At 33.5% G+C, this 22256-nt stretch overlaps 1 protein-coding gene across 1 annotated transcript in view; it reads left to right on the top strand.

Moving 5' to 3' along the window:
- LOC142332344 (lipase 1-like) overlaps positions 1-22256 on the top strand; it is a 56656-nt gene that overhangs the window by 14610 nt on the left and 19790 nt on the right. Inside the window, exons 3-4 of the mRNA XM_075378738.1 lie at positions 16272-16386; positions 16946-17198. Of these exons, the coding sequence (XP_075234853.1) occupies positions 16272-16386; positions 16946-17198 (368 nt within the window). The remainder of the gene's footprint in view (positions 1-16271; positions 16387-16945; positions 17199-22256) is intronic.

Below are 22256 nucleotides of genomic sequence, written 5' to 3'. Positions count from 1 at the left end.
TTTTTTTATTTATGTGATTGTTTTTCTTCGTAAAATAATGAACTATAATAAAAATTACGCACCGGAATGTACCGATCATCAGCGGAAAATCCCGATTCGTTAGTATCAATTTCTAGAGTTAAATTTCTAATTTAACTTACGTTATTGCTTTACATGGCATTTCTCTCGCCCCACCCCTTCGGTCACCTTAATACATAAGACCAAATTTCTGTGCCACAAACGGCTACTGAGCCTCGAATCAGTTAAGCGACCAGCCTTAACTAGCTCCTAGAGCTAATTGCGTGAGCGATCTAAGCGTGGTGCCACACACTACTCGCTTTGTGTCCCACCGCTCACTAGTCATATATTACTTTTTCTTTTTTTTTTCTTCCCCTACTCTCCCCGACCGGATATCCATTTAAGTATACTCAGTCGGGGAGAGTGTTCTTTTACTCTAAGGGAGTGACCCCGCCCACCGGTTGTACACCCGGCACGGCAGGTTAGCTCCCCCGGTCTCGGCTCTTTAATTTTATTTTATTCGCCTGCCTCTAATCCCCCGCCTCGGAGACGGGGTATGGCTACGCCACCTCCCATCCCCTCAGCAGGGAACCGGGTCTCGGTCATTATGTTTTTGCCTCTAATCAACGGTATCGCCCCCACTAAGCACCGAGGCACCCGCAGGAGCGGCACCGCCAACCGGGACTCGATCTTTTATTTGTCCCACACTCCCCAGGAGTTCCCCCCTTCTCAGGAACCCGCACACCACGGCGTACGGGCCCTCCACGGAGGGACTGTCCTCCCTACCCTAATTTCACAAACCCCTTCTTCTGTCCTCTTCTTCCTTGGTGCGTAAGATTTCCCTGGCAAACCTACGGAACCAATCCCAGTTATCGTCACTATAGACCATCCAATTTAAGAGGTTTTCAGGTGTAAGTCCGTTGTCCGAAATTTCTCTTCTATTTAGAGCCCATCTTGGGCATACAAACACAGTGTGTTCCGCATCATCAGTCTCTGGGCAGTACACACATTGTGGGGTAGGTCTTTTTCCAATTCTAAACAGATAATGGCCGAACGAGTCATGCCCCGTCAACAGTTGTGTCGTATAAAAATCTGCATTACCTATTCTATTACTAGTCCACATATTTATGTTGGGGATTAGTCGCCTGGTCCAATCCCCAACTCTAGAGTGTGTCCATGTATCCTGCCACTCTTGATCAATTAGCCGTTCAATCTCATCTTTGGACATACCCCTATATCTAAATGTTCTTTGTTTAATTTGTAAATCAATGGGTAGAACCTTTGTTAGTATACACAACGCGTCGTATGACACTGTTCTGTATCCCGCGGCTACACGCAGTAAAGCAAGCCTGTGTACTCTTTTTAATTTTGTTTTGTTTCTCTGAATATTCATTGTATCTCCCCATATCGGGGCCGCATATAAAATTGCTGACGTGGTAGCCGCAGTTATCAGTCTCCTTATTACCATTTTCGGTGTACCATGGTTCTGGAAAAGAGTCCTCAATGCCTTAATCAAAGGGGTGACCTTGTTACAAATCATCTCTACGTGTTTGCTAAATCTTAGGCTTCTATCCAAAAGAACCCCTAAATACTTTGCTTCTTTGACCTCCTTAATTCTCTCTCCTCTAATGTTTATATTGAGGTTTCTAATAGGTCTTCTACCTGAAAACACCAAACAACAGGATTTGTTAGGGTATATCTGTAGCATGCTTCCTACCAGCCATTCATCAATTATTCGTAACGCCTGATTTGCTTTATCCTCTAGGTTATTAACTTCTCTGTCTTCTACTAGGATAGCAATGTCATCAGCATATCCAACAACAACAACCCCCTCGGGATAATCTAATCTAAAAATTTTGTCATAAAAAATATTCCACAGTATAGGCCCAAGTTCCTTGTGGAACTCCTCCAAATATCTCAAATGTGGATTTTCCTTCTAACGTTTTAACCTCAATGAATCTATGGTAAAGGTATTGATTAATCTGGTTGACTAGATAATCACTTATATTCCTGGCTTGTAATGCTGCGATAATGGCTCTCCAAGAAACAGATCCAAAGGCATTTTTTATATCCAACATTATAATAAGTGGGATTTTCCTAGTTATTAGTCATATATTACTAGTTATAGTCATATATTACTAAAAATGGGTAGGCGCACCCCGTCAACTAATAAAAATATATATGACACTCAATGAATTAAATTTACTTCGTCAAGATAACAATTCGCTGCCACGTCTAGTTCGCTGAATGCCAGCAAGTACCTGTCCACCAATATTAAAGCGCTTGGAGCTTTAATTGGCTGGTGGCTAGCCATCACTCTCGGGTAGCTTCCCACAGTAACATGGTAGGAGTCATTTCCTGAATAACTTTCGTTATATCAATTTTCATCGTCTAAAAAAGAATATTTAATTCGTCAAGATAACAATTCGCTGCCACGTCTAGGTCGCTGAATGCCAGCAAGTACCTGTCCACCAATATTAAAGCGCTTGGAGCGCTTTAACATAATAAAAATAATTTAAATAGCCAATTTAAATAAATTTGCTTGTGGCTAGCCATAACTCTTGGGTAGCTTCCCACAGCAACGCGGTAGGAGTCTTTTCCCTGAATAACTTTCGTTATTTCAATTTTCATCGTTTAAAAACGAATATTTTTACACAAGAGATAATCAATTTTGAACACTTAATCATTCCATTCCGAGACGCCACCCGCCAGGGCAACCTGCTTGCAGGGCCTAGCTGCAAAGGACGTGCCTACCGCACGCTTCTGCAGCTAGTATATTTAAATAAAGCCGAAAGTTTGACCGTGGATTTGTTTGTAACAACATCACGCGAGAACCGGCCGTCTGATTGCTTTCAAATTTGCAGGGTACATTTGTATTATCTCAGGGAAGATTTTAAACCATAGCCTAAGGCCTTAGCCCCCATAGAGATGAAGTTGTGAATTAAAGATATTCATTAAAGAAAAAAAAAATTAATCGTTTTACTTTATTATTTCTCTCCATCATGGCTACAAAAATAAGTTATGAATTTTTTGTCGTCTAAAGTGTGTTCATTAATTACAACTATTCTGTTTATGCAATTTATATCTTTTTTAGGGCTCTATAAAATCTCAATAATTTAATTGTTAGTTTTAGGTATTATTCTTACAATCATGAGGGTAACAAACATTACATGGGTCTAGCAGGCGAAGTTAACCCACCGGGTTGGTCAAGTGGTGAACGCGTCTTCGCAGATCAGCAGATTTGGAAGTCGAGAGTTCCAGTGTTCAAGTCCTAGTAAACGCAATTGATTTTTATACGGATTTGAATACTAGATCGTGGATACCGGTGTTGTTTGGTGGTTGGGTTTTTAAATAATCACACATCTCAGAAATGGTCGACCTGAGACTGTACGAAATTTTTTTTTTTTTAAAGAGGAGGAGGAACCCCATTTACGGGCGCCTAAGCAGTGTCGGGCCTGCTAACAGGTTCCGCCAGTTATAATCAAGGGCGTATGTATACCTGAGCACTACCGACTAAATTACTACCCTTGGCTTCCTCCCTCCGGGGACTGCTTATAAAAACATTTCATCAGAAGAAGGGGGACCACCCACACACAGTCATAACCATCCAACAATGTCACACACCACACAAACAACACTACTGGAAGCAACACATACAGCACGTCAAATACGTACACCGACAGCAACACACAAGAACCTACAAAAACAGGACACGCTACTAACAACCACAACAACCACGCGTTACACACTGTACAAGACTACATTTCACTTACACTCATACATATCATCCTTATTCATTCTCTGAAGTAATATCTGATGGTAATTCCGGAAACAGGAAAAGGGAAGGAAGGGGGTGAAGTTATCTGGCAAGATGGTAATGGCGTACGAAGCGAGCTCTGCGGGGTCCAGGAGGCGGAACCCCTGGACAGACGGGAATGGCGAGCGAAGCAAGGTATGTGGCCTTGTAGTCTCGATAGGCCCGGGTCGGCTTCGGAGTTCACTTGGACGACCGAAGAGAGCCCGGACCGGCTAGTTTATATATATATAAACTTTCTTACCTTATATTGAGTAGGTTTTATATATATATAAATGTATAGTGTATAAATAAAACTTGCATGCGAAGTACAGAAAATCGTATTCGAATAATGAATAATGCTATTCGCATGTGCTATTCCATTAGTTCGTAGAGAAATTAACGAACGCATCCCACTTTCCATTATGTTTCAATTTGGTATTCTAATTGCGAAACTTCAGTGGTTCAATAACAACTCACATTAGTGTACTTGCATTAGTAATAGTAGAAGTAGTATAATCAGACAGGAAAAGAGATAAGAGAGAGAGACCAGAGGAGAGCGCGAAGCGTTTAGAGAAATGAGTGTTGTGGTGTATACTGCAGAGTACATTAAAATATATATAAGTTTTATATATATATATATATATATATATATATATATATATATATATATATAACTTGTATATGTACACATACATACAGAGAGTATTAATAACTCTACCCTACCAATTTTCCTACTCTACCGTCAATTCCCTTAGAAATCCTTAATCCGTTCAGTTTTAGCTAATGTTCACTCATTCGTACTGGTGAGATACCTACATTCGTTATCTAACTTTAATAGTTAGTTAAATTATTTACTGATATAATTATCAACATTTAATATAAAATGAGTATTATCCATGAAACATTTTGTACATTACGTAAATATAAAATACAGATAAATTTTACAAAATGTAAATTAACAACGTAGTTAAATGAAATACTAGAATAAAGTGAGCTAAAAAAAAATTGTTAAAGTACAAAATAAATACGTTAAAGTAATTCATTTAAATTTTACAGTCGATACTTTATAAAATGTACATTACTTGTAGAACGTTTATTTTAAAATAAAATAATTTAATTCGGCATCCAATTAAACACGGTCACTTGTTTTAGTAAATTTATACATATAAAAAACAACTAAAACGACATTTAATGTAATTTTATATATATATATATTTGTGTGTGTGTGTGTATATTTGTATATACACAAATCTAGTGATGTCTGTAAGACTGTAACTCTCACAAAAAATTACTCTACCCATTGAGCTGAAATTTTGTATGAACATAATTTTTATACTTGGATATTACATAGGAATATTGCGATACGAAATGTTTCACAGTTTCAATCGTTATAGAGACTTACGCAAATAGCCGGATTATATTCATTTTTGCTATTAACATTACTGTTGACAAAACGTTGGTTAAATCTAATTCAATAAGAAAGATCGACTTAGATTATTTAAAATTAAGTTTTCTATAATAAAAAAGGTCTCATTGTCTTTTTTATAATTATTTGGGTTATCGAGAAAATTAACTTTAAAGGTGGGACGATATATGGCGCGGCGAATCGACCAATACTCTCTCTTTTTCCTGTTTAGCCTCCAGGAATTACCATTCAGTTATTACTTCGGAGAATGAATGAGGATGATATGTGTGAGTGTAAATGAATTGGTATTTTAATCAAAATAAATAATAAATAAATAAAATTAATAAATTACCTCTTGTGTAAAAATTTGGTTATAGTTCATTATTTTACGAAGAAAAACAATCACATAAATAAAAAATATATTAATAATAATACATATTTCGCATGTATATTCGATATATCGATATATAATAATATAACAAGTACGCAACTGACCATCACGAGACCCCGAAGGTGGCGTCTCGGAATGGAATTTTTAAGTGTTCAAAATTGATTATTTCTTGTGTACAAATATTCGTTTTTAAACGATGAAAATTGAAATAATGAAAGTTATTCAGGGAAAAGACTCCTACCGTGTTGCTGTGGGAAGCTACCCGAGAGTTATGGCTAGCCACAAGCAAATTTATTTAAATTGGCTATTTAAATTATTTTTATTATGTTAAAGCGCTCCAAGCGCTTTAATATTGGTGGACAGGTACTTGCTGGCATTCAGCGACCTAGACGTGGCAGCGAATTGTTATCTTGACGAAGTAAATTTAATTCATTGAGTGTCATATATATTTTTATTAGTTGACGGGGTGCGCCTACCCATTTTTAGTAATATATGACTAATGAGCGGTGGGACACAAAGCGAGTGGTGTGTGTAGTTTGCTCACGCAATTAGGTTAGCTCTAGGAGCTACTTAGGACTGATCGCTTAACTGATTTGAGGTTCAGTAGCCGTTTGTGGCACAGACATTCGGTCTTATGCGGTGGTGACGGGAGGAATGCCATGTAAACTAATAACGGAAGTTAAATTAGAAATTTAACTCTATAAATTGATACTAACGAATCGGGATTTTCCGCTGGTGATCGTACATTCCAGTGCGTACTTTTTGATTATAGTTCATTATTTTATGAAGAAAAAAAATCATATAAATAAAAAATATATTAATAATAATACATATTTCGCATATATATTCGATATATCGGTATATAATCGATATATATCGGTATTTTTTATAATAATATAACAAGTACGCAACTGACCATCACGAGACCCCGAAGGTGGCGTCTCGGAATGGAATTATTAAGTGTTCAAAATTGAATATCTCTTGTGTTAAAATATTCGTTTTTAAACGATGAAAATTGAAATAACGAAAGTTATTCAGGGAAAAGACTCCTACCGTGTTGCTGTGGGAAGCTACCCGAGAGTTATGGCTAGCCACAAGCAAATTTATTTAAATTGGCTATTTAAATTATTTTTATTATGTTAAAGCGCTCCAAGCGCTTTAATATTGGTGGACAGGTACTTGCTGGCATTCAGCGACCTAGACGTGGCAGCGAATTGTTATCTTGACGAAGTAAATTTAATTCATTGAGTGTCATATATATTTTTATTAGTTGACGGGGTGCGCCTACCCATTTTTAGTAATATATGACTAATGAGCGGTGGGACACAAAGCGAGTGGTGTGTGTAGTTTGCTCACGCAATTAGATTAGCTCTAGGAGCTAGTTAGGACTGATCGCTTAACTGATTTGAGGTTCAGTAGCCGTTTGTGGCACAGACATTCGGTCTTATGCGGTGGTGACGGGAGGAATGCCATGTAAACTAATAACGGAAGTTAAATTAGAAATTTAACTCTATAAATTGATACTAACGAATCGGGATTTTCCGCTGGTGATCGTACATTCCAGTGCGTACTTTTTGATTATAGTTCATTATTTTATGAAGAAAAACAATCACATAAATAAAAAAATAAATTATTAGTGTATATTTCGCATATATATCGATATATAATAATATAACAAGTATACAACGTTTTTTTCTTTTTCTGTTTAGCCTCCGGAACCGCCGTAAGGTATTACTTCAGAGGATGATATAATGAATGTAAATGAATTGTAGTCTTGTACAGTCTCAGTTCGACCATTCCTGTAAACAGACTCACCGTTTGTGCCCGCCGCGACTGCCAACTAACAGTGCACCAAATCCTTGTGAACTGTATCTGTTATGCGGCATTGCATAGCAAGTTTAAACTAGGGGCTAACATACGAACTATTCTAGGGAATAATGAAATGTTGTTATCTTATGTTTTACGATTCCTCAGGGCCGTCCGTTTATGTTAAAATATTTGAATTTTCTGTAATATGTTTCAGCTATTTATAAAAACGTTAATTTTTAATATTTATTTATTTAAAACATAAATATCGTTTAGACCTCAAAGGTATTAATTAGCATCTGAAGACCTTTGGAGGGCAGATTGAAAGGGAATTGCCCTGGGAGAAACGAAACTCTCCCAACGACAAACGTTATTAAATTTACAGACAATATACAAATGTCTAGACACTGCGATACAAAAGGGAATAATTGTTTTGACATACTTATGTTCCGTTCCGCTCCGTTACAACCGTCTTCAGGTGAAGAAGGTAATGTTCGGTATCCATGGAAACACTGATAACGATATTTTAGAAACTTTATTTTTATTTTTACCATTGATTAAATTTTTACGATCAATTACGATTAAAATTACACTTTCAATTTGTAATTTTTTGAAAATTTAAATTAAATTCAATTAAAAAAAAAAATCTGTTATGGATACCACATGCTTCCTTATGCTTATTAAATTACATATACACATTTTTAAAAGTACATAAAATTTTATTTCATTAATAACTTCTGATATTTTTTTTTATTGTTATTATTGAATTATTTATCGTAATTTTTTTTTTACTATCAGTCGTTAATAATTATTAATAAATCAATATATTTAAATAAAAAAAAAGTTAAAAAAGGAGTGAAGTCGGATTCGAACCGATATGCCTTCCTCTTGTAAGATACAAATATTTCATTAATTAATATTTTATTTAGATATAACTGTGGAACCAATGAAAATAAGTACCACTTATGATATATCATTGAAAAGCTCTCAATGAGGGCTTATTACTGCAGTTAAGAAAAAGTCCATAATCCAGATTGTTTTTGATTTTGGGTTATTTTGAGCACTTTTGGTTTAGGCGATTGCAATTCAAAGGGAAGGTGCACAACTAGATGTTAACAACAGTTCTAAATCCAAAATTTCAATATATTACGATTAATCGTTTTTGAGTTATGCGAGATATATACCTACGTACAGACGTCATGCCGAAACTAGTCAAAATGGATTTAGGGATGGTCAAAATGGATATTTCCATTGAAACCTGGAAACTGAAATCTTTTGCGATCAAAATACTTCCTTTACTTCTTACAAAGAAGTAAAAATAAAATAAAATGAAAGAATATGTAAGTATTTATAAAATTTTTATACACTTATGTACATCATTTACCTTTTAGTTGCTTTGCTTAAAAGGTGCTAAAACACGAGAAAAATAAAGAATATTATAAACATCAGATTATTTGTTAAGAAAAGCTCTGGTGTAATTTCATCATAGATAAATAGAAGAAATGTTATTACGGTTTAAAAGCATTCATCATTTAATCTTGAATTTATTTTTCTTTATAATTTTTTTATTATAAAATTTATTAATAAGAAATTATAAAAATAATAAAATTTATTAATAAGAAAAAATCCAAATTTTTTGGCTTTTGGGCTTTTTTGGACACTTTTGGTCCAGTCGATTGCAATCAAAAGGGGAGATGCACAACTAGATGTTACAACAGTTCTAAATTCAAAATTGTAACATCCTACGGCTAATAATTTTTGAGTTATGCGAGATACATTATTGATGTCACGCCGAAACTAGTCAAAATGAATTCAGGGATGGTCAAAATGGATATTTCCGTTGAAATCTGAAAACCGAAATTTTTCGCTATTACAATAATACTAGATGTTAGTGCTAGCTTCTTGCGTATTCACTTCACTCGGTACGGGTGAAATGAAAATTTCCCCTAAAAGGATGATGGAGACTTCTTTAGGTGACTGGAGTCTCTAAGAGCATCTCAGTGACGCGATGGACAAGCGCTGCCGCGCAAAACCACTGCCTTCACGAGTCCAACACCAATGGTGGGGCAAGCCTGTCGGCGTGGGGCCCCCCCCCCGACCTCGTGGTACCCATTTCAATCGGCTGGGTCCACCATACGAAGCGACCCCATCAAGGACCAAAAAACGGGTGAGCAGGGCATTCCAGGTGCGTCATCCGCAGTCGAGATGCGTTCTTGCTATTGATATCGAGGTCCGCACAACACCCGTCAATACGGGATTGCTCGGAGATCCCGAGGAGGGCCAAGATTCCGTAGAGTGGTCTTCGGCAGTCCCCCACGTGCACCGATGACGACAGGAAGAACCTGCGCGCTAACAACGCCCATGTACTTCGTACAAGGAAATAAAAATGAGCGAAGTTTATTTATGGAAATGGTAATCTAGTACGCATAAAATAGTAAGAAAATGTATTTTACATAACGTTTAACAAATTTTAATTTGACTTTTAAAAGTTTTAAAAATTTACTAAATGGAAAGAATTTTATTGTTTAGATATTAAATAAAACGATCATAAATATTTTTTGTAAAAAAAATCTAGTAAAAATGTTTAAAATAAAAAAATTAATTTTTTAATAAGGAAAACAATATTATATAGATTAAAATTATCATTAATAATACAATAATTAAATTTAGGTTAGTTTAGGTTTTCTAAAAGTAACCAAACGTAGGTTTAAGATTAGAAATTTGGTTAACAGCTTGGTAAGGAAAGGCGTCACCTTGGCTGTAGTGCTAATTAGGGTTGTTCTGTTTGCCAACCTGACTGTTAATTTAATAGTTACTGAGGTAACAGCTTCACATGTCGCTAGGAACTGGAATGGTATTTACTGGCGGTGTGGTTTGGGTTATATTAGAAAATCTATTTTACGATACGTAGTACGTATCACTGTACAAGACAATCTCCTTACTAACATTCCTGAATACATACGCACATGGAGCATCAGAAAAATCTTAGGATATCATTTAATTAACAATTGCACTAATATTTTTAACACTTTAATTTTTTTAATGAAGAGTATCATGATTAATTTCGATATCAAAGCCCTTTCTAAGTAACCGAAAGTAATTATATAATTATGTAAATATAAATAATTCCATTTATAAATAATTACCCACTTTTAAAGTTATAGAGCGTTTCATTTTAATCTCTGAGGCGATTTTCTCGTAAACTATGCACAATACAAAAAAAGTGACCTAAACAAAAGTTACTCACATTGGAGAGTTACAATTTAATGGTGACCTTGTATTTGATCCTGAACTTGACCTTGACCGTTATTTAAAGGTTAACACGATTTTTTTCAAATGCAATGACCTATTTTTGATCCACACCAATAAAAATAGCAAAAAAGGTCAAAGGTGATATGTGTGACTACGTGTTCCAATGTAACATTTTCTGCACTTTTCATTCGAGGGGGGGGGGGGGTTAAAACTAGTTCATTCCATTTGAAAAAAATAATGTTAACCATATAATAAGGTCAAGTTCAAGGTGAAATACAAGGTTACTATGAGGTGTCCCTTTTCAATCTGAGTACTTTTGTTTAGGTAATTTTTTTTATTGTGCGTAGTTTACGAGAAAATCGTCTGAGGTGATTAAAATGAAACATTCTACTGTGTATATTCGAATATATAATTAAGTTTATAATTGACTAAGTACTATTTAATAAGCAATAATATTTTTACAACTTTTTCAGAAATATTTACTTTTAAATTTAGTTTTTTTTTTTAACGTTTCAAGTTAATTTGAAAAGTATACAGGCCATCTTATTGCAAAGAGGAATAGTAGATAAAAAGTTTTTTTTTATTTTAGTAAAAATGGAAAAAAGTACCGGTTTGATTTCTTTGAATTTCTTCTTTGAATCTTTAGGCGATATAACAATTGACCGAAATAGAACTTCGGGTGTTTCGACGGAAATAATATTTAAAATATTTTTGGTATTTCTACTTCCTTGTACGAAGTAAAGGAAGTATTGTGATCGCGAAAAATGTCAGATTTTAGATTTCAACGGAAATATCCATTTTGACCAACCCTGAATCCATTTTAACTAATTTTGGCGTGACGTCTGTACGTACGTATATATGTAAATCCAAAATTTCAAATTTCAATATAAAATTTTGGATTTAGGACTGTTGTAACTATTTGGTCCAGTAACATCTAGTTGTACACCTCCCCTTTTGATTGCAATCAAAAGAACCAAAAGTATCCAATAAAGCTCAAAATCCCAAAAAAAAATTGAATTTTAACTGCAGTAATAAGTCCTCATTGAAAGCTTTTCAACTATATATCATAAGTGGTACTTATGTTCAATGGTTCCAGAATTATAGCCAAATAAACGTTTAATTAATGAAATATTTGATTTTACAAAGGGAAGGTACATCGGTTCGAATCAGACTTCATCTTTTTTTTGTTTTAATTTTTTTTTAAATTTAAATTTATTGATTTATTAATAATTTATTCACCTCTGATTATAAAAAAAAATTACGATAATAATTCAATAACAAATATATATATATATATATATATATATATATATATATATATATATTAGAAATAATAATGAAATAGAATTTTATATACTTTCATTTAAAAACAAAATATGTATGTGTAATTTAATAGGAATACAAGGAAGTTATGTGGTGTCCACATAAGATTTTCTTTTTAACTAATAATAATGCAATAAGGAATAATTAAATACACATGTATTTGGATTTCATTACAGAAATGGAGTACTATGTAAAGGAATACGTATTTCAAAATTGAAATCTTATTAAATTTTCTACAATTTCGAAATTTTTTTTATAATGAAGATTGATGAAGATATATAAATTGTTTTTCAAGATTAGTTTGATTTTTCGCTCTTTTAGGGCAGATTTCATAAAAAAGCTACCTATTGTAATGGGTACCATGATTCTACTTTCGGAAAATTTCGACATATCTTCACGTTTTACATCTCCCAGACCCCAAAACCATCGTCAGTTAAAAATTTATTTGTACATTTATATATGTATTTCACTTTCTTGTGGACACGATAACTGCCGTAATTTTGCGCCAATCGCTTTCAAATTGATACATAGAATATAACGACCCAAAATCTCTGTCGAGTTCGTTAATGGGCAAAATCGGACCATGGGGGACTTTTTCGAAAAAAAAACAAAATATCTTTATAACTTTCTTATTAAGTAAAATATTGAATTCGTTTAAAGTTCCTACTATTATTTGGATAAGGCGTTAAAACTTATTTAAATAAATTTTTTTGATATTACTGACCATTGGCCCAAGGGGTGGAAAAAATCCATCTATACTGTGTTCATATATTATTTTTCTGGAATTTAAAATTTTTAAATTTAATCTTTTAGTATGTAAATATCGTGTTCTGACGTTAATGACGGTGCTTCGTATTGCGCCCAGAAAAAAAGGGGAAAAAGTTAATAATAAAAATAAAAAGTATTAGAGTCAAAAAACAGAATTTATATTTTTTAGAGGTGGGAAATCAATTTTAAGAAACATTTTTTAAAAAAATATTCATCTGTAGGTTAAGTTTAACAAATTTATTTAAATAAAGTTTCCTCTAAATCTAACACGTCCTTCAAGAGAGGCTAAAATAAGAAAAAGAACATTTTACAAATTTTTCTGCAGTTTAGATCCGGAATTTATAATTTAAAAGAATTGTAGACGTTCTATATATGTTCTATATATGAAGCGTAAACATTAAAACATTAATGAAAAGTATTTAAACCGAAGGGAGATAGAACAAAAGAATAAAATACATATATTTTAATTTTAAGATGTCGGGTAGATGTTTCGAAAAAAATATTTTTTGGATAATTTGTATGTGCATTGTAGGTAAGAAATCTTCTTTAATAAAATTTTCTCAAATTTGGTTTTTTCGTGATATCCTTCACCTGCTTAACAAATTTTGAAAAAAAAAATGATTAATGTCCCATATATATAAAATATTTCAGCCTAATTTCAAGAAGATTGGTTTGGTCGATCTTGAGATATAAGACCAATCAGTAGTACTACGACATACTTACATACATATATACATATGTTTCTTGGTCTCGATGAACTAGTTGAACCCTAAATCGTAAAGATTTGCAAAGAATTCGATCTCCTATTTTTGACACGATTACCATCAGAAGGTTTGAAATAAAATGTTATTATATCCAGAAAAAACTAAATAAATGTTCTATTTTTCTCTCAAGAAAAATTTAAAATAATTTTCTCTCAAGAAAAGTTTTACATTTTTTCATGATTGAAAAATGGAGACCGTTTGATTGAAATTTATTTAAACTAAATACTTAAAAAACGAAGGTAAAGAAAAAAAATATTATAAAAGAAAAAATAAATATATTAAAAAACGAGGAGGTATTTCAACAAATTACTAAAAAATACGTCTTTTTCATGTCTTGCTTTCTTATTAAACGTACAGAAAATGTTTAATGTTTGGCCTTAGTTTTCAATAATAATCATCAATACGTAGATGGCAGCACTCACCGGCTATAGAACAACAATAAACAAAATGAATTTTTGCCGCCAATTTTAAAAAGATTGTTAGTTACTTTTTTCCACAAAAATTAATATGAAACTACTAAAGACAATTTGGTGTCTATTTAAAAAAGTTGAAATTTAGGAACTGCATTTTTTTTACTTCTTTGGTGTTTTTTACCGGCTTTTTTTTATATACAAAAATTAATTTTAGAGTTTTTAGCTTTAATTTTTATTTAAAAATATGGATAAACCTACATAAAACTCTCACAATATGAAAAAAAAGTTGTTTTTAAAAAAAATAAAAAGCTTAAAAAATATTAACAGATCCAGCGGCGTGGTGTTTGGCTGTTGTGTGCAATCGTACAAAGGAAGCTGCACACGAGGCTGCTAGAGAGAGAGTGCACTGTCACTCCAGTAGTGCCGACCCTGAAGTGCTGGTGGAAGGTAATTTTTTTTAATTCCGCGTGTGTACGGAAGGTTCCTTGTTCGTTCCTTTTTCTAGTCTAATCGGTGGAAGGAATATGAAAGCGGTTTAATTGTCTTTTTAGTAGTGACCAGAAGATGGCGGAAAGCAACGTCTATTTGATTACCAAATCTTTCCAAAAACAAGCTTGAAGGGCGAAAGAGAAGATAATTATTAAAAACTAATTGTGTATTTGTTTCTGTGAACATAGATATTAAATTAAACAGCATTGGACTATGGTGTTTTTAAGCCGACATTTTATAAGTTATTATCTAATAATACTTCTTTCTTTCCTGTTTAGCCTCCGGTAACTACCGTTTAGATAATTCTTCAGAGGATGAATGAGGATGATATGTATGAGTGTAAATGAAGTGTAGTCTTGTACATTCTCAGTTCGACCGTTCCTGAGATGTGTGGTTAATTGAAACCCAACCACCAAAGAACACCGGTAACCACGATCTAGTATTCAAATCCATGTAAAAATAACTATATATATATTAATAGATTCAATCATTTTGTATATTCTTACTTGAATAATGTTGGATTAAACGGGGAACATCCACTTTACTTCTAATATTTAGGCGTAAACGCTGTTATTATAATTACTTGAATCAATTTGATTACATAGATTTTTTAGCTTATCTATTGAAACTTAATTAAACTCTTTTGATTAACAAAAATTAAACTTAAAAAAAATATTAGTATAATTTATAAGAGACTACTTTCATACACTCTTAGGAAAATTTAATATATAAATCCATTAGTTTCGTAAGGCATTTTTACATGATTTTCATAATAAAGCTGTTTGTAAAATAATTTTTATAATAAAAAAATGAAATTATTTAAACTATGAAGTTTCTTTAATTAATATTTTTTACTTCCTTTTACGAAGTAAAGGAAGTAATGTGATCGTGAAAAATTTAGGTTTTCAGATTTTACCGGAAATATCCATTTTGACCATCCCTGAATCCATTTTGACTAGTTTCGGCGTGACGTCTCTACGTACGTATGTACGTATCTCGCATAACTCAAAAACGATTAGCCGTAGGATGTTGAAAATTTGGATTTAGGACTGTTGTAACATCTAGTTGTGCATCTCCCCTTTTGATTGCAATCGACTGGACTAAAAGTATTCAAAAAAGCCCAAAATCCAAATAATTTGGATTTTGATCTTTTTATTAACTGCAGTAATAAGCTCTCATTGAGAGCTTTTCAACGATATATCATACATGGTACTTATTTTCATTGGTTCCAGAATTATAGCAAAATAAAATTAAAATTAATGAAATATTTGGATCTTACAAGGGCAAGGGATATCGGTTCGAATCAGTCTTCATCTACTTTTTTTTTTTTTTTATTATTTTTTTATTAATTTAAATGTACTGATTTATTAACAATTATTAACTTCTGATTGTAAAAAAAGTTTTACGATAAATAATAATTCAATAATAAACAAAAAAATATCAGAAGTTATTAATGAAATAAACTTTTGTGTACTTTTCATTTAAAAAAAAAAATGTGTATATGTAATTTAATAGGCGTGAAAGGAAGTCATGTGGTGTCCACATCACATTTTTTAAATGTAATCAACATTTTGAAGTTTAAATTACAAGATAAAAATATTGAGTGTTTTCAGTAATTAAAAAAAAAATGCAGTACAAAAAAAAGGGTGCAAAATTACTTGGATTCTACTTATAAATAAATGCATAATTGTAATATCAATTGGGCAACCTTTTTTGGGAATTCTTATTTGAAATTTTTGAAAAAATATTTTACCTATAACCAAAACTTAATGAAGCATTAAATTTAATTTAGATTCATTAATTTTTTACTTTAAGAATTGTCTTTGTTATTTTAATGATATTAAAACATTTTTTCTATATTTAACAGCATTTCAGTTATCTAAAGAAGGATATGATGTATGGCTCGGTAACATTAGAGGAAATGCGTACAGCAGAGATCACGAAACGCTTTCACCAAACGAAGAAGATTTCTGGAATTATAGGTATCTTCTTAATCTCTTTGTAACATAAGCGATTTGCCCCTTTGGCTATCTACTACACCTTTATGTAAAGTATTTCAGTTTAGTCCAAAATAGAATGGAAAAAAATCATGTTATAAAAGTAAAAAGCTAAATGATGTCGTTTTTTTTTTTATTATAAAAATTTCAAGGAAGTATTAGAATAAGAAAAAAAAATAGTATAGCTAAAATAGATTATATTTTTCTTGATGTTAATCGAAAAAAATTGAATATATTAACGTATTTTCTGTATATATGTGGGTGTGTGCGCGCGCTTGCGCGTGTGTGTATATATATATATATATATATATATATATATATATATCCAATAAAATTACAATGAAATTGTAAACCGTACGGTAAGTCTCGCAGATATCATTTCAATGTTTTTTGAAAATTGTTATTATTGTATTTTTCATTGTATTGTCTGGATGGATCAAGATCAATATTAATAATTAATTTTCTTACGGTAGAAATTTAATAAAGAATAAAGAAACTGGCAAATAGATTATGATTTTTGTTTGTTTTTATTTTTTTTTTTAAGTTGGCATGAAATGGGGATGCATGATATGCCGGCAATTATTGATTATATATTAAAAAAAACCGGACAAAAGCAACTTCATTATATTGGTCATTCCATGGGAACAACAATGTTTTATGTGATGACATCAGAAATACCTAGATATAATAATAAAATAAGAACAATGATAAGCCTGTCACCAGTTGCACGAATGACAAAATGGTTACCAGCTGCGCCCAATGCATCAATGATATATAACATTTTAAATGAAGAATTGGTAAGTGGTATAAACTCAATTAAATATAGAAATACTTCAAAATACAGAAATTTAATTTAAAGATTGTATAATCACATGATATTTTTTAAATCTGATTTCAATTAATAATGTTTAAACACATATGTATATGCTTATTTGTTTAATGAAATGATACTTGTATTACAAAGGATATTGGTTTGCTTGGCATTTCTCCCACCACCACCCCATTCGGTTGCCCTAAAGCATATGACCGAATGTTTCTGCCACAAACGGCTACTGAGCCTCGAAACAGTTTAGCGACCAGTGTCCTAAATAGGATCTAGAGCATACCTAACAGCGTGAGCGGACTAAGCGCGGTGCCACATACCACCGGCTTATGTGTCCCAACCGCTCACTTGTCATATATTTATTAAAATGGGTAGGCGTACCCCGTCAATTACTAACAATATATATGACATCCATAAAAAAAAATTTACTTTGTCAAGACAGCAATTCGCTGCCACGTCTAGGACGCTGAATGCCAGCTAGCACCTGTCCACCATATTAAATCGCTTGGAGCCCTAATTGGCTGGTGGTCAGCCATATATCTCAAAGTTAGCTTCCCATAGCAGAGCGTTAGGAGTCTTTCCCTTAAGTAAACTATTGATTTCGGTTGAACAAAGCAACCGTATCAAGGAATTCCCACACGGTCCGACAGTGCAGCTCTCGCCACATTGACTCGTCGCTTGTGAGTGGCCAATTTTCCTCTTGATCTCTAAATTCCAGGGTGGCCCGGTCTCTGCCCCCCCCCCCCCAAGAGCAGGGTATTGCTCATTTGACTGGACTTCCCCGCAGACTTACAGCTGTCAGCGGGAACCGAAACAGATTTTGGTTTAAATTAACATGGTTGGTGAGCACCCGAGCACCCGTTGCCCTTAAAAACGAGCTCGAGGCATACTAGACCCTCAGATTCTGTATAAACTTATACAAGGATCTTCCCTTAGTCGTGATGTCCCATTTCAGCTCACCCTCTTCTGCAGGCGGGAGATGGGCAACTGAACGAAATTTAGATCCGGTGCACTGTGATCACCGTTCCGCTTCGGAACTGGTCCGGCTCGAAACCGCATCTCAAATACCTCGGTGTACCGACCTCTTCCCAATCTCCACATGGCTACTCGAACTTTCACCACTAAATTAATCGGGAGAGCCTTTCCTAATACGCTGGTAGCCTCGTAGGAGGTTGTTATAGAAACACCAGTACATACAATTAAGGTTCTGCGCTGTGCACTCCTTAAATTTTGAACAAGTGCTATCCAACCTATGCGCCCGTTTGGGCGCATAGATTGGATATGAATAGAGCACTTGTTCAAAATAAGAGATCATATGATACTTGTATTAGTAATTAATAATATTTACCTTTTAAGGTTACACGCAAGAATTTCAACGATCTTTACAGTGACACAACTAACAATATCCAATCGCAGAAGATTCTTGCATGAAACAAAGAGTTTGAAAAGAGGGTTTAAGCAAAGAGTTTGCGTATCAATCCTTACAGCACTCTTAATACCTCAAAGAGTGTTGTGGTTTGTTGAGATGTACTAAATTGTTCTGAGAAGGAAATGGTGAAGGAATTATTCTCGCAGAACAGGGAGTAATAAGATTGCTGAAGACCGAACATAAGAAGGAACGGCGAAGTACTTCCTTCTGCTTCTTTAATAGAAGTACAGGAGAAAGTTCGTGGTGTTATACACAGTCTCGAAGTGTGAGTTTCGTATCGCAACCCATGTGATGTTTCAAATGCCAGCGAATTGACCACATCGCGGATCGATAAGAGACCTCAGATATGTGTGTGTGTGGTGAAGAAACACATGAAGGGGAACCATTCGCTTATATAGATGAAGTCACTGTTCAGGAATCAGCTATTTTGAAACTAAAAAAGTTAACAGCTGTAATCCTAGAGCAACAATTACATATGCTCAGCTGGTACTGTTTCTACAGAATTCAGATCAACTTTCCAGTAACTTTAGTCCAACGTTAGTTACAATGGTAGAATAATAGATAATAAAATGAAATATTTATCTTAAAAAAAAAAGCTGTAAGTCCGCCTAAGTTACAGCCACTGGGGAATATATTGAGTAAAAATAAAAGCGAACAGAAAGGAAAACCAGATTTGAGGTTGGCAGACAAACGTAGTACAAACTACTTAAGAAGGCTTCGGAATCCCCTACGGAAGCTTTGAAGCCATTCTCTACTCAGATGTTCTTACAACCTAAATCACAAAGACAACCTAAACTGTATAAGAGGTGACTGTTTCACTCCTTTCCGAGGTGGCGGCTGGTGCGTTTCCCTTCGTGGGTGTCTCCCTATTCCCACTACTTAATCGGCGCCTACACAGAGTGCCGAATCACGCTCGTCTTCGAGCGTCACTTCCTTGGTCTCCGACTTTGGGGCTAGAAGCTACACGAGCAATTACATAATTTTAGAGCATGAAACAGTTCGAAGAATGGAAAAGAAGAGAAAAAAGGGTTGACAAAACGGCAAATCCCAAAATTAAATGCCTAATATAAACGAGTTGATTCTTCAATGGATGTCAAACATAATTGAGCTGTAAGACTTGGTGGATGATATGGATCCAACTTGTATATATCTGCAAGAAAGACATTTCATCTGAGATGTAAATTTCAATTTAAGAAGATATAATATTTATTGACGAGATCAATCACCAAATATAACTGTTAGAGTAGCCATATTAGTGTCGTGAAGAGCTACCAGCGAATCGACTAAAATAAACAAAAATCTGTAAGCGATCGCAATCAGAATAAGCGACCGCTGCAGATCACTTTCTGCACCATATACGTCATATAACCAACCACACATCTAAGGAATGGTCGACCTGACACAAAACTACATTTACATTCACATATATCATCCTCTGAAGTAATACCTTACGTTGATTCCGGAGGCTAAACAGAAAAAAAGACATTAATAATCGTCTAAGTAATACTATCAGAAATACTTGGAGTAATGAATGGAGAAGACGAAATACGAAATTAAATGGAATTAATATTATTCTATATAAATAGAAGAACTGACTCGCCGGGAACAAGTGACGCTGGCCAGTCTCAGAATCGTTACACACGAATAAAAAATTCATTTGTGTAAATGTACAGAGTGATAATAAAAAAATAAACGGTAACCTTTGAACTCCCTCTAATCACCTTGCAAACTATCTTTGATTTTTTAAAACATTTTACGACAAAAGCGCTATGTTCACCGTTACGCTGCTCCATGATGACTGAGTGGAAAGTTGTCTTTGCATAAAGCAGTGCTGCCAACAGTACACGGTTGCTACTACGCATTTCAAAACTTCCAGTTTTTTATGTCACTTTATATTATGTTTGACTGGAATTCCCTGTGTGAAAACATTTACACCTCAACTTAGGTCTCAAAGGTATTGTCAAGTTTTTTTTGGATATTTTTTTGAATGTGTTTTTTTATGTTTATGTTTTTATTTATTTTTTTGTAAATTTCAGGGCTCTTTTGATATATGGGTGTGTTTTTTGTTTAATATTTCATGTTTGCGTTTATTTTTATGTTATATAAAAATGTTAGGCCTATGCATCCTTACATCTGATATTTTTATTTAACAATGTTCCGTGGGATAATGACAGAAGTCAATGTCCACATAACTGAATAAAGAAAAAAAGGAAGATAATAATAATCCAGTAATTAAATTAATAAATAACAAGTTTAATTTAAAATTTTAATAAGTTAAAACCATCATTTTTAATAATTAAAAAAAGGTAACATTTTTAACGCAGTAATTAAGAATTAAAATTATGTAAAACAGACTGTTAAAAAGACACAAGAAATATTAAGGATAAAAATAGACGAGAAACACAACACACTGTTATCATCAGAAGTGCAGGTCTTGATAACAACTCGACTAAATATAAGAGAGAGAGTAATTTGTTTAAGCATTATATGTTAACAATATGAACTGAAAAAAAAAAACTCTTTTCCTGCACCGTAACTTAGCATTATAATTTGTTGAGTCCTTTAGCTATACCATTTCTTTATTTTTTCCCCTCACTTTACTTATCGTTTTTAATTATTTCTATTCCTGGAATGAAAAATTATTACTCGTTATAAAAAATACTTTTTTTATCTTTTATTTTTATAAAAAGTAAAAAAAAAACGGAAGCTAGGCATTTTTTTAATGTAAGTAATAATGAAGAACATTTTTTGTTTTATAGGGACATTAACCTCACCCAAAAACACTAATATGATTATAAAAAGAACGAATAAAAAAATTCCAATTATTTTCCTTCTTATAAAAAAAATTACATGGGTAAATTGATATAAAATTGCACGGTAAATTGCGTGAAAAAAAATATTAATGTTTTGAATTCATGAAGAATTAGCATGGATATTTTTTATTTTCCCGTCTAGCGCTATAGATTTACAAGGGAAAGTATCGTTATCGGTCCAATTTGGGAATATGCGGTTTTCACCGGATTTTGACGTTTTGACACCTAAGGAACCCAAAGACCGGATAAAAATTTCCCGGATTTTGGTATCAACGTGTGTATATTTAGTGTTGCCCTCTAAATCACCTTGTACGAGGTGCGACAATAAAGTAATGAGAATGATGTGAAAAAAAATGTTGCTTACCGTTTTAGTCATGTTTAGTGTTGTCTCCTTCAAAGTAGTTCTCCTCTGATTGCACACACTTATTCCAGCTCTTCTGCCATTGATGGTTACATTTCTGGAACTCATCTTCTGTAATATCCTCCAAGACGCTCGTCACAGCTTTTTGGACATCTTGTGTTGTTTCAAAATGGTGTCCCTTGACCGCAATTTTGACTCTTCGAAATAGAAAAAAGTCGCACGGAGCGATATCTGGTGAATAAGGTGGCTGTGGTAGTACTGAAATTTGTTTTGAGGTTAAAAATTGCTGTACTGACAGAGCAGTATGGGATGGCGCATTATCGTGATGCAGAATCCAATTATCAGCGATGTTGGCACGGACGCGAAGAACTCGTTTACGAAGTCTTTCTAAAATTTCTTTGTAGAAATATTGGTTAACTGTCTGTCCAG

This window comes from Lycorma delicatula, chromosome 11, assembly GCF_047948215.1.
Source record: "Lycorma delicatula isolate Av1 chromosome 11, ASM4794821v1, whole genome shotgun sequence".
NCBI classification, from domain to species: Eukaryota; Metazoa; Arthropoda; class Insecta; order Hemiptera; family Fulgoridae; genus Lycorma; species Lycorma delicatula.
The sequence above is the reverse complement of the archived record's forward strand: the minus strand, read 5'-3'. Positions and strand labels throughout refer to the sequence as shown.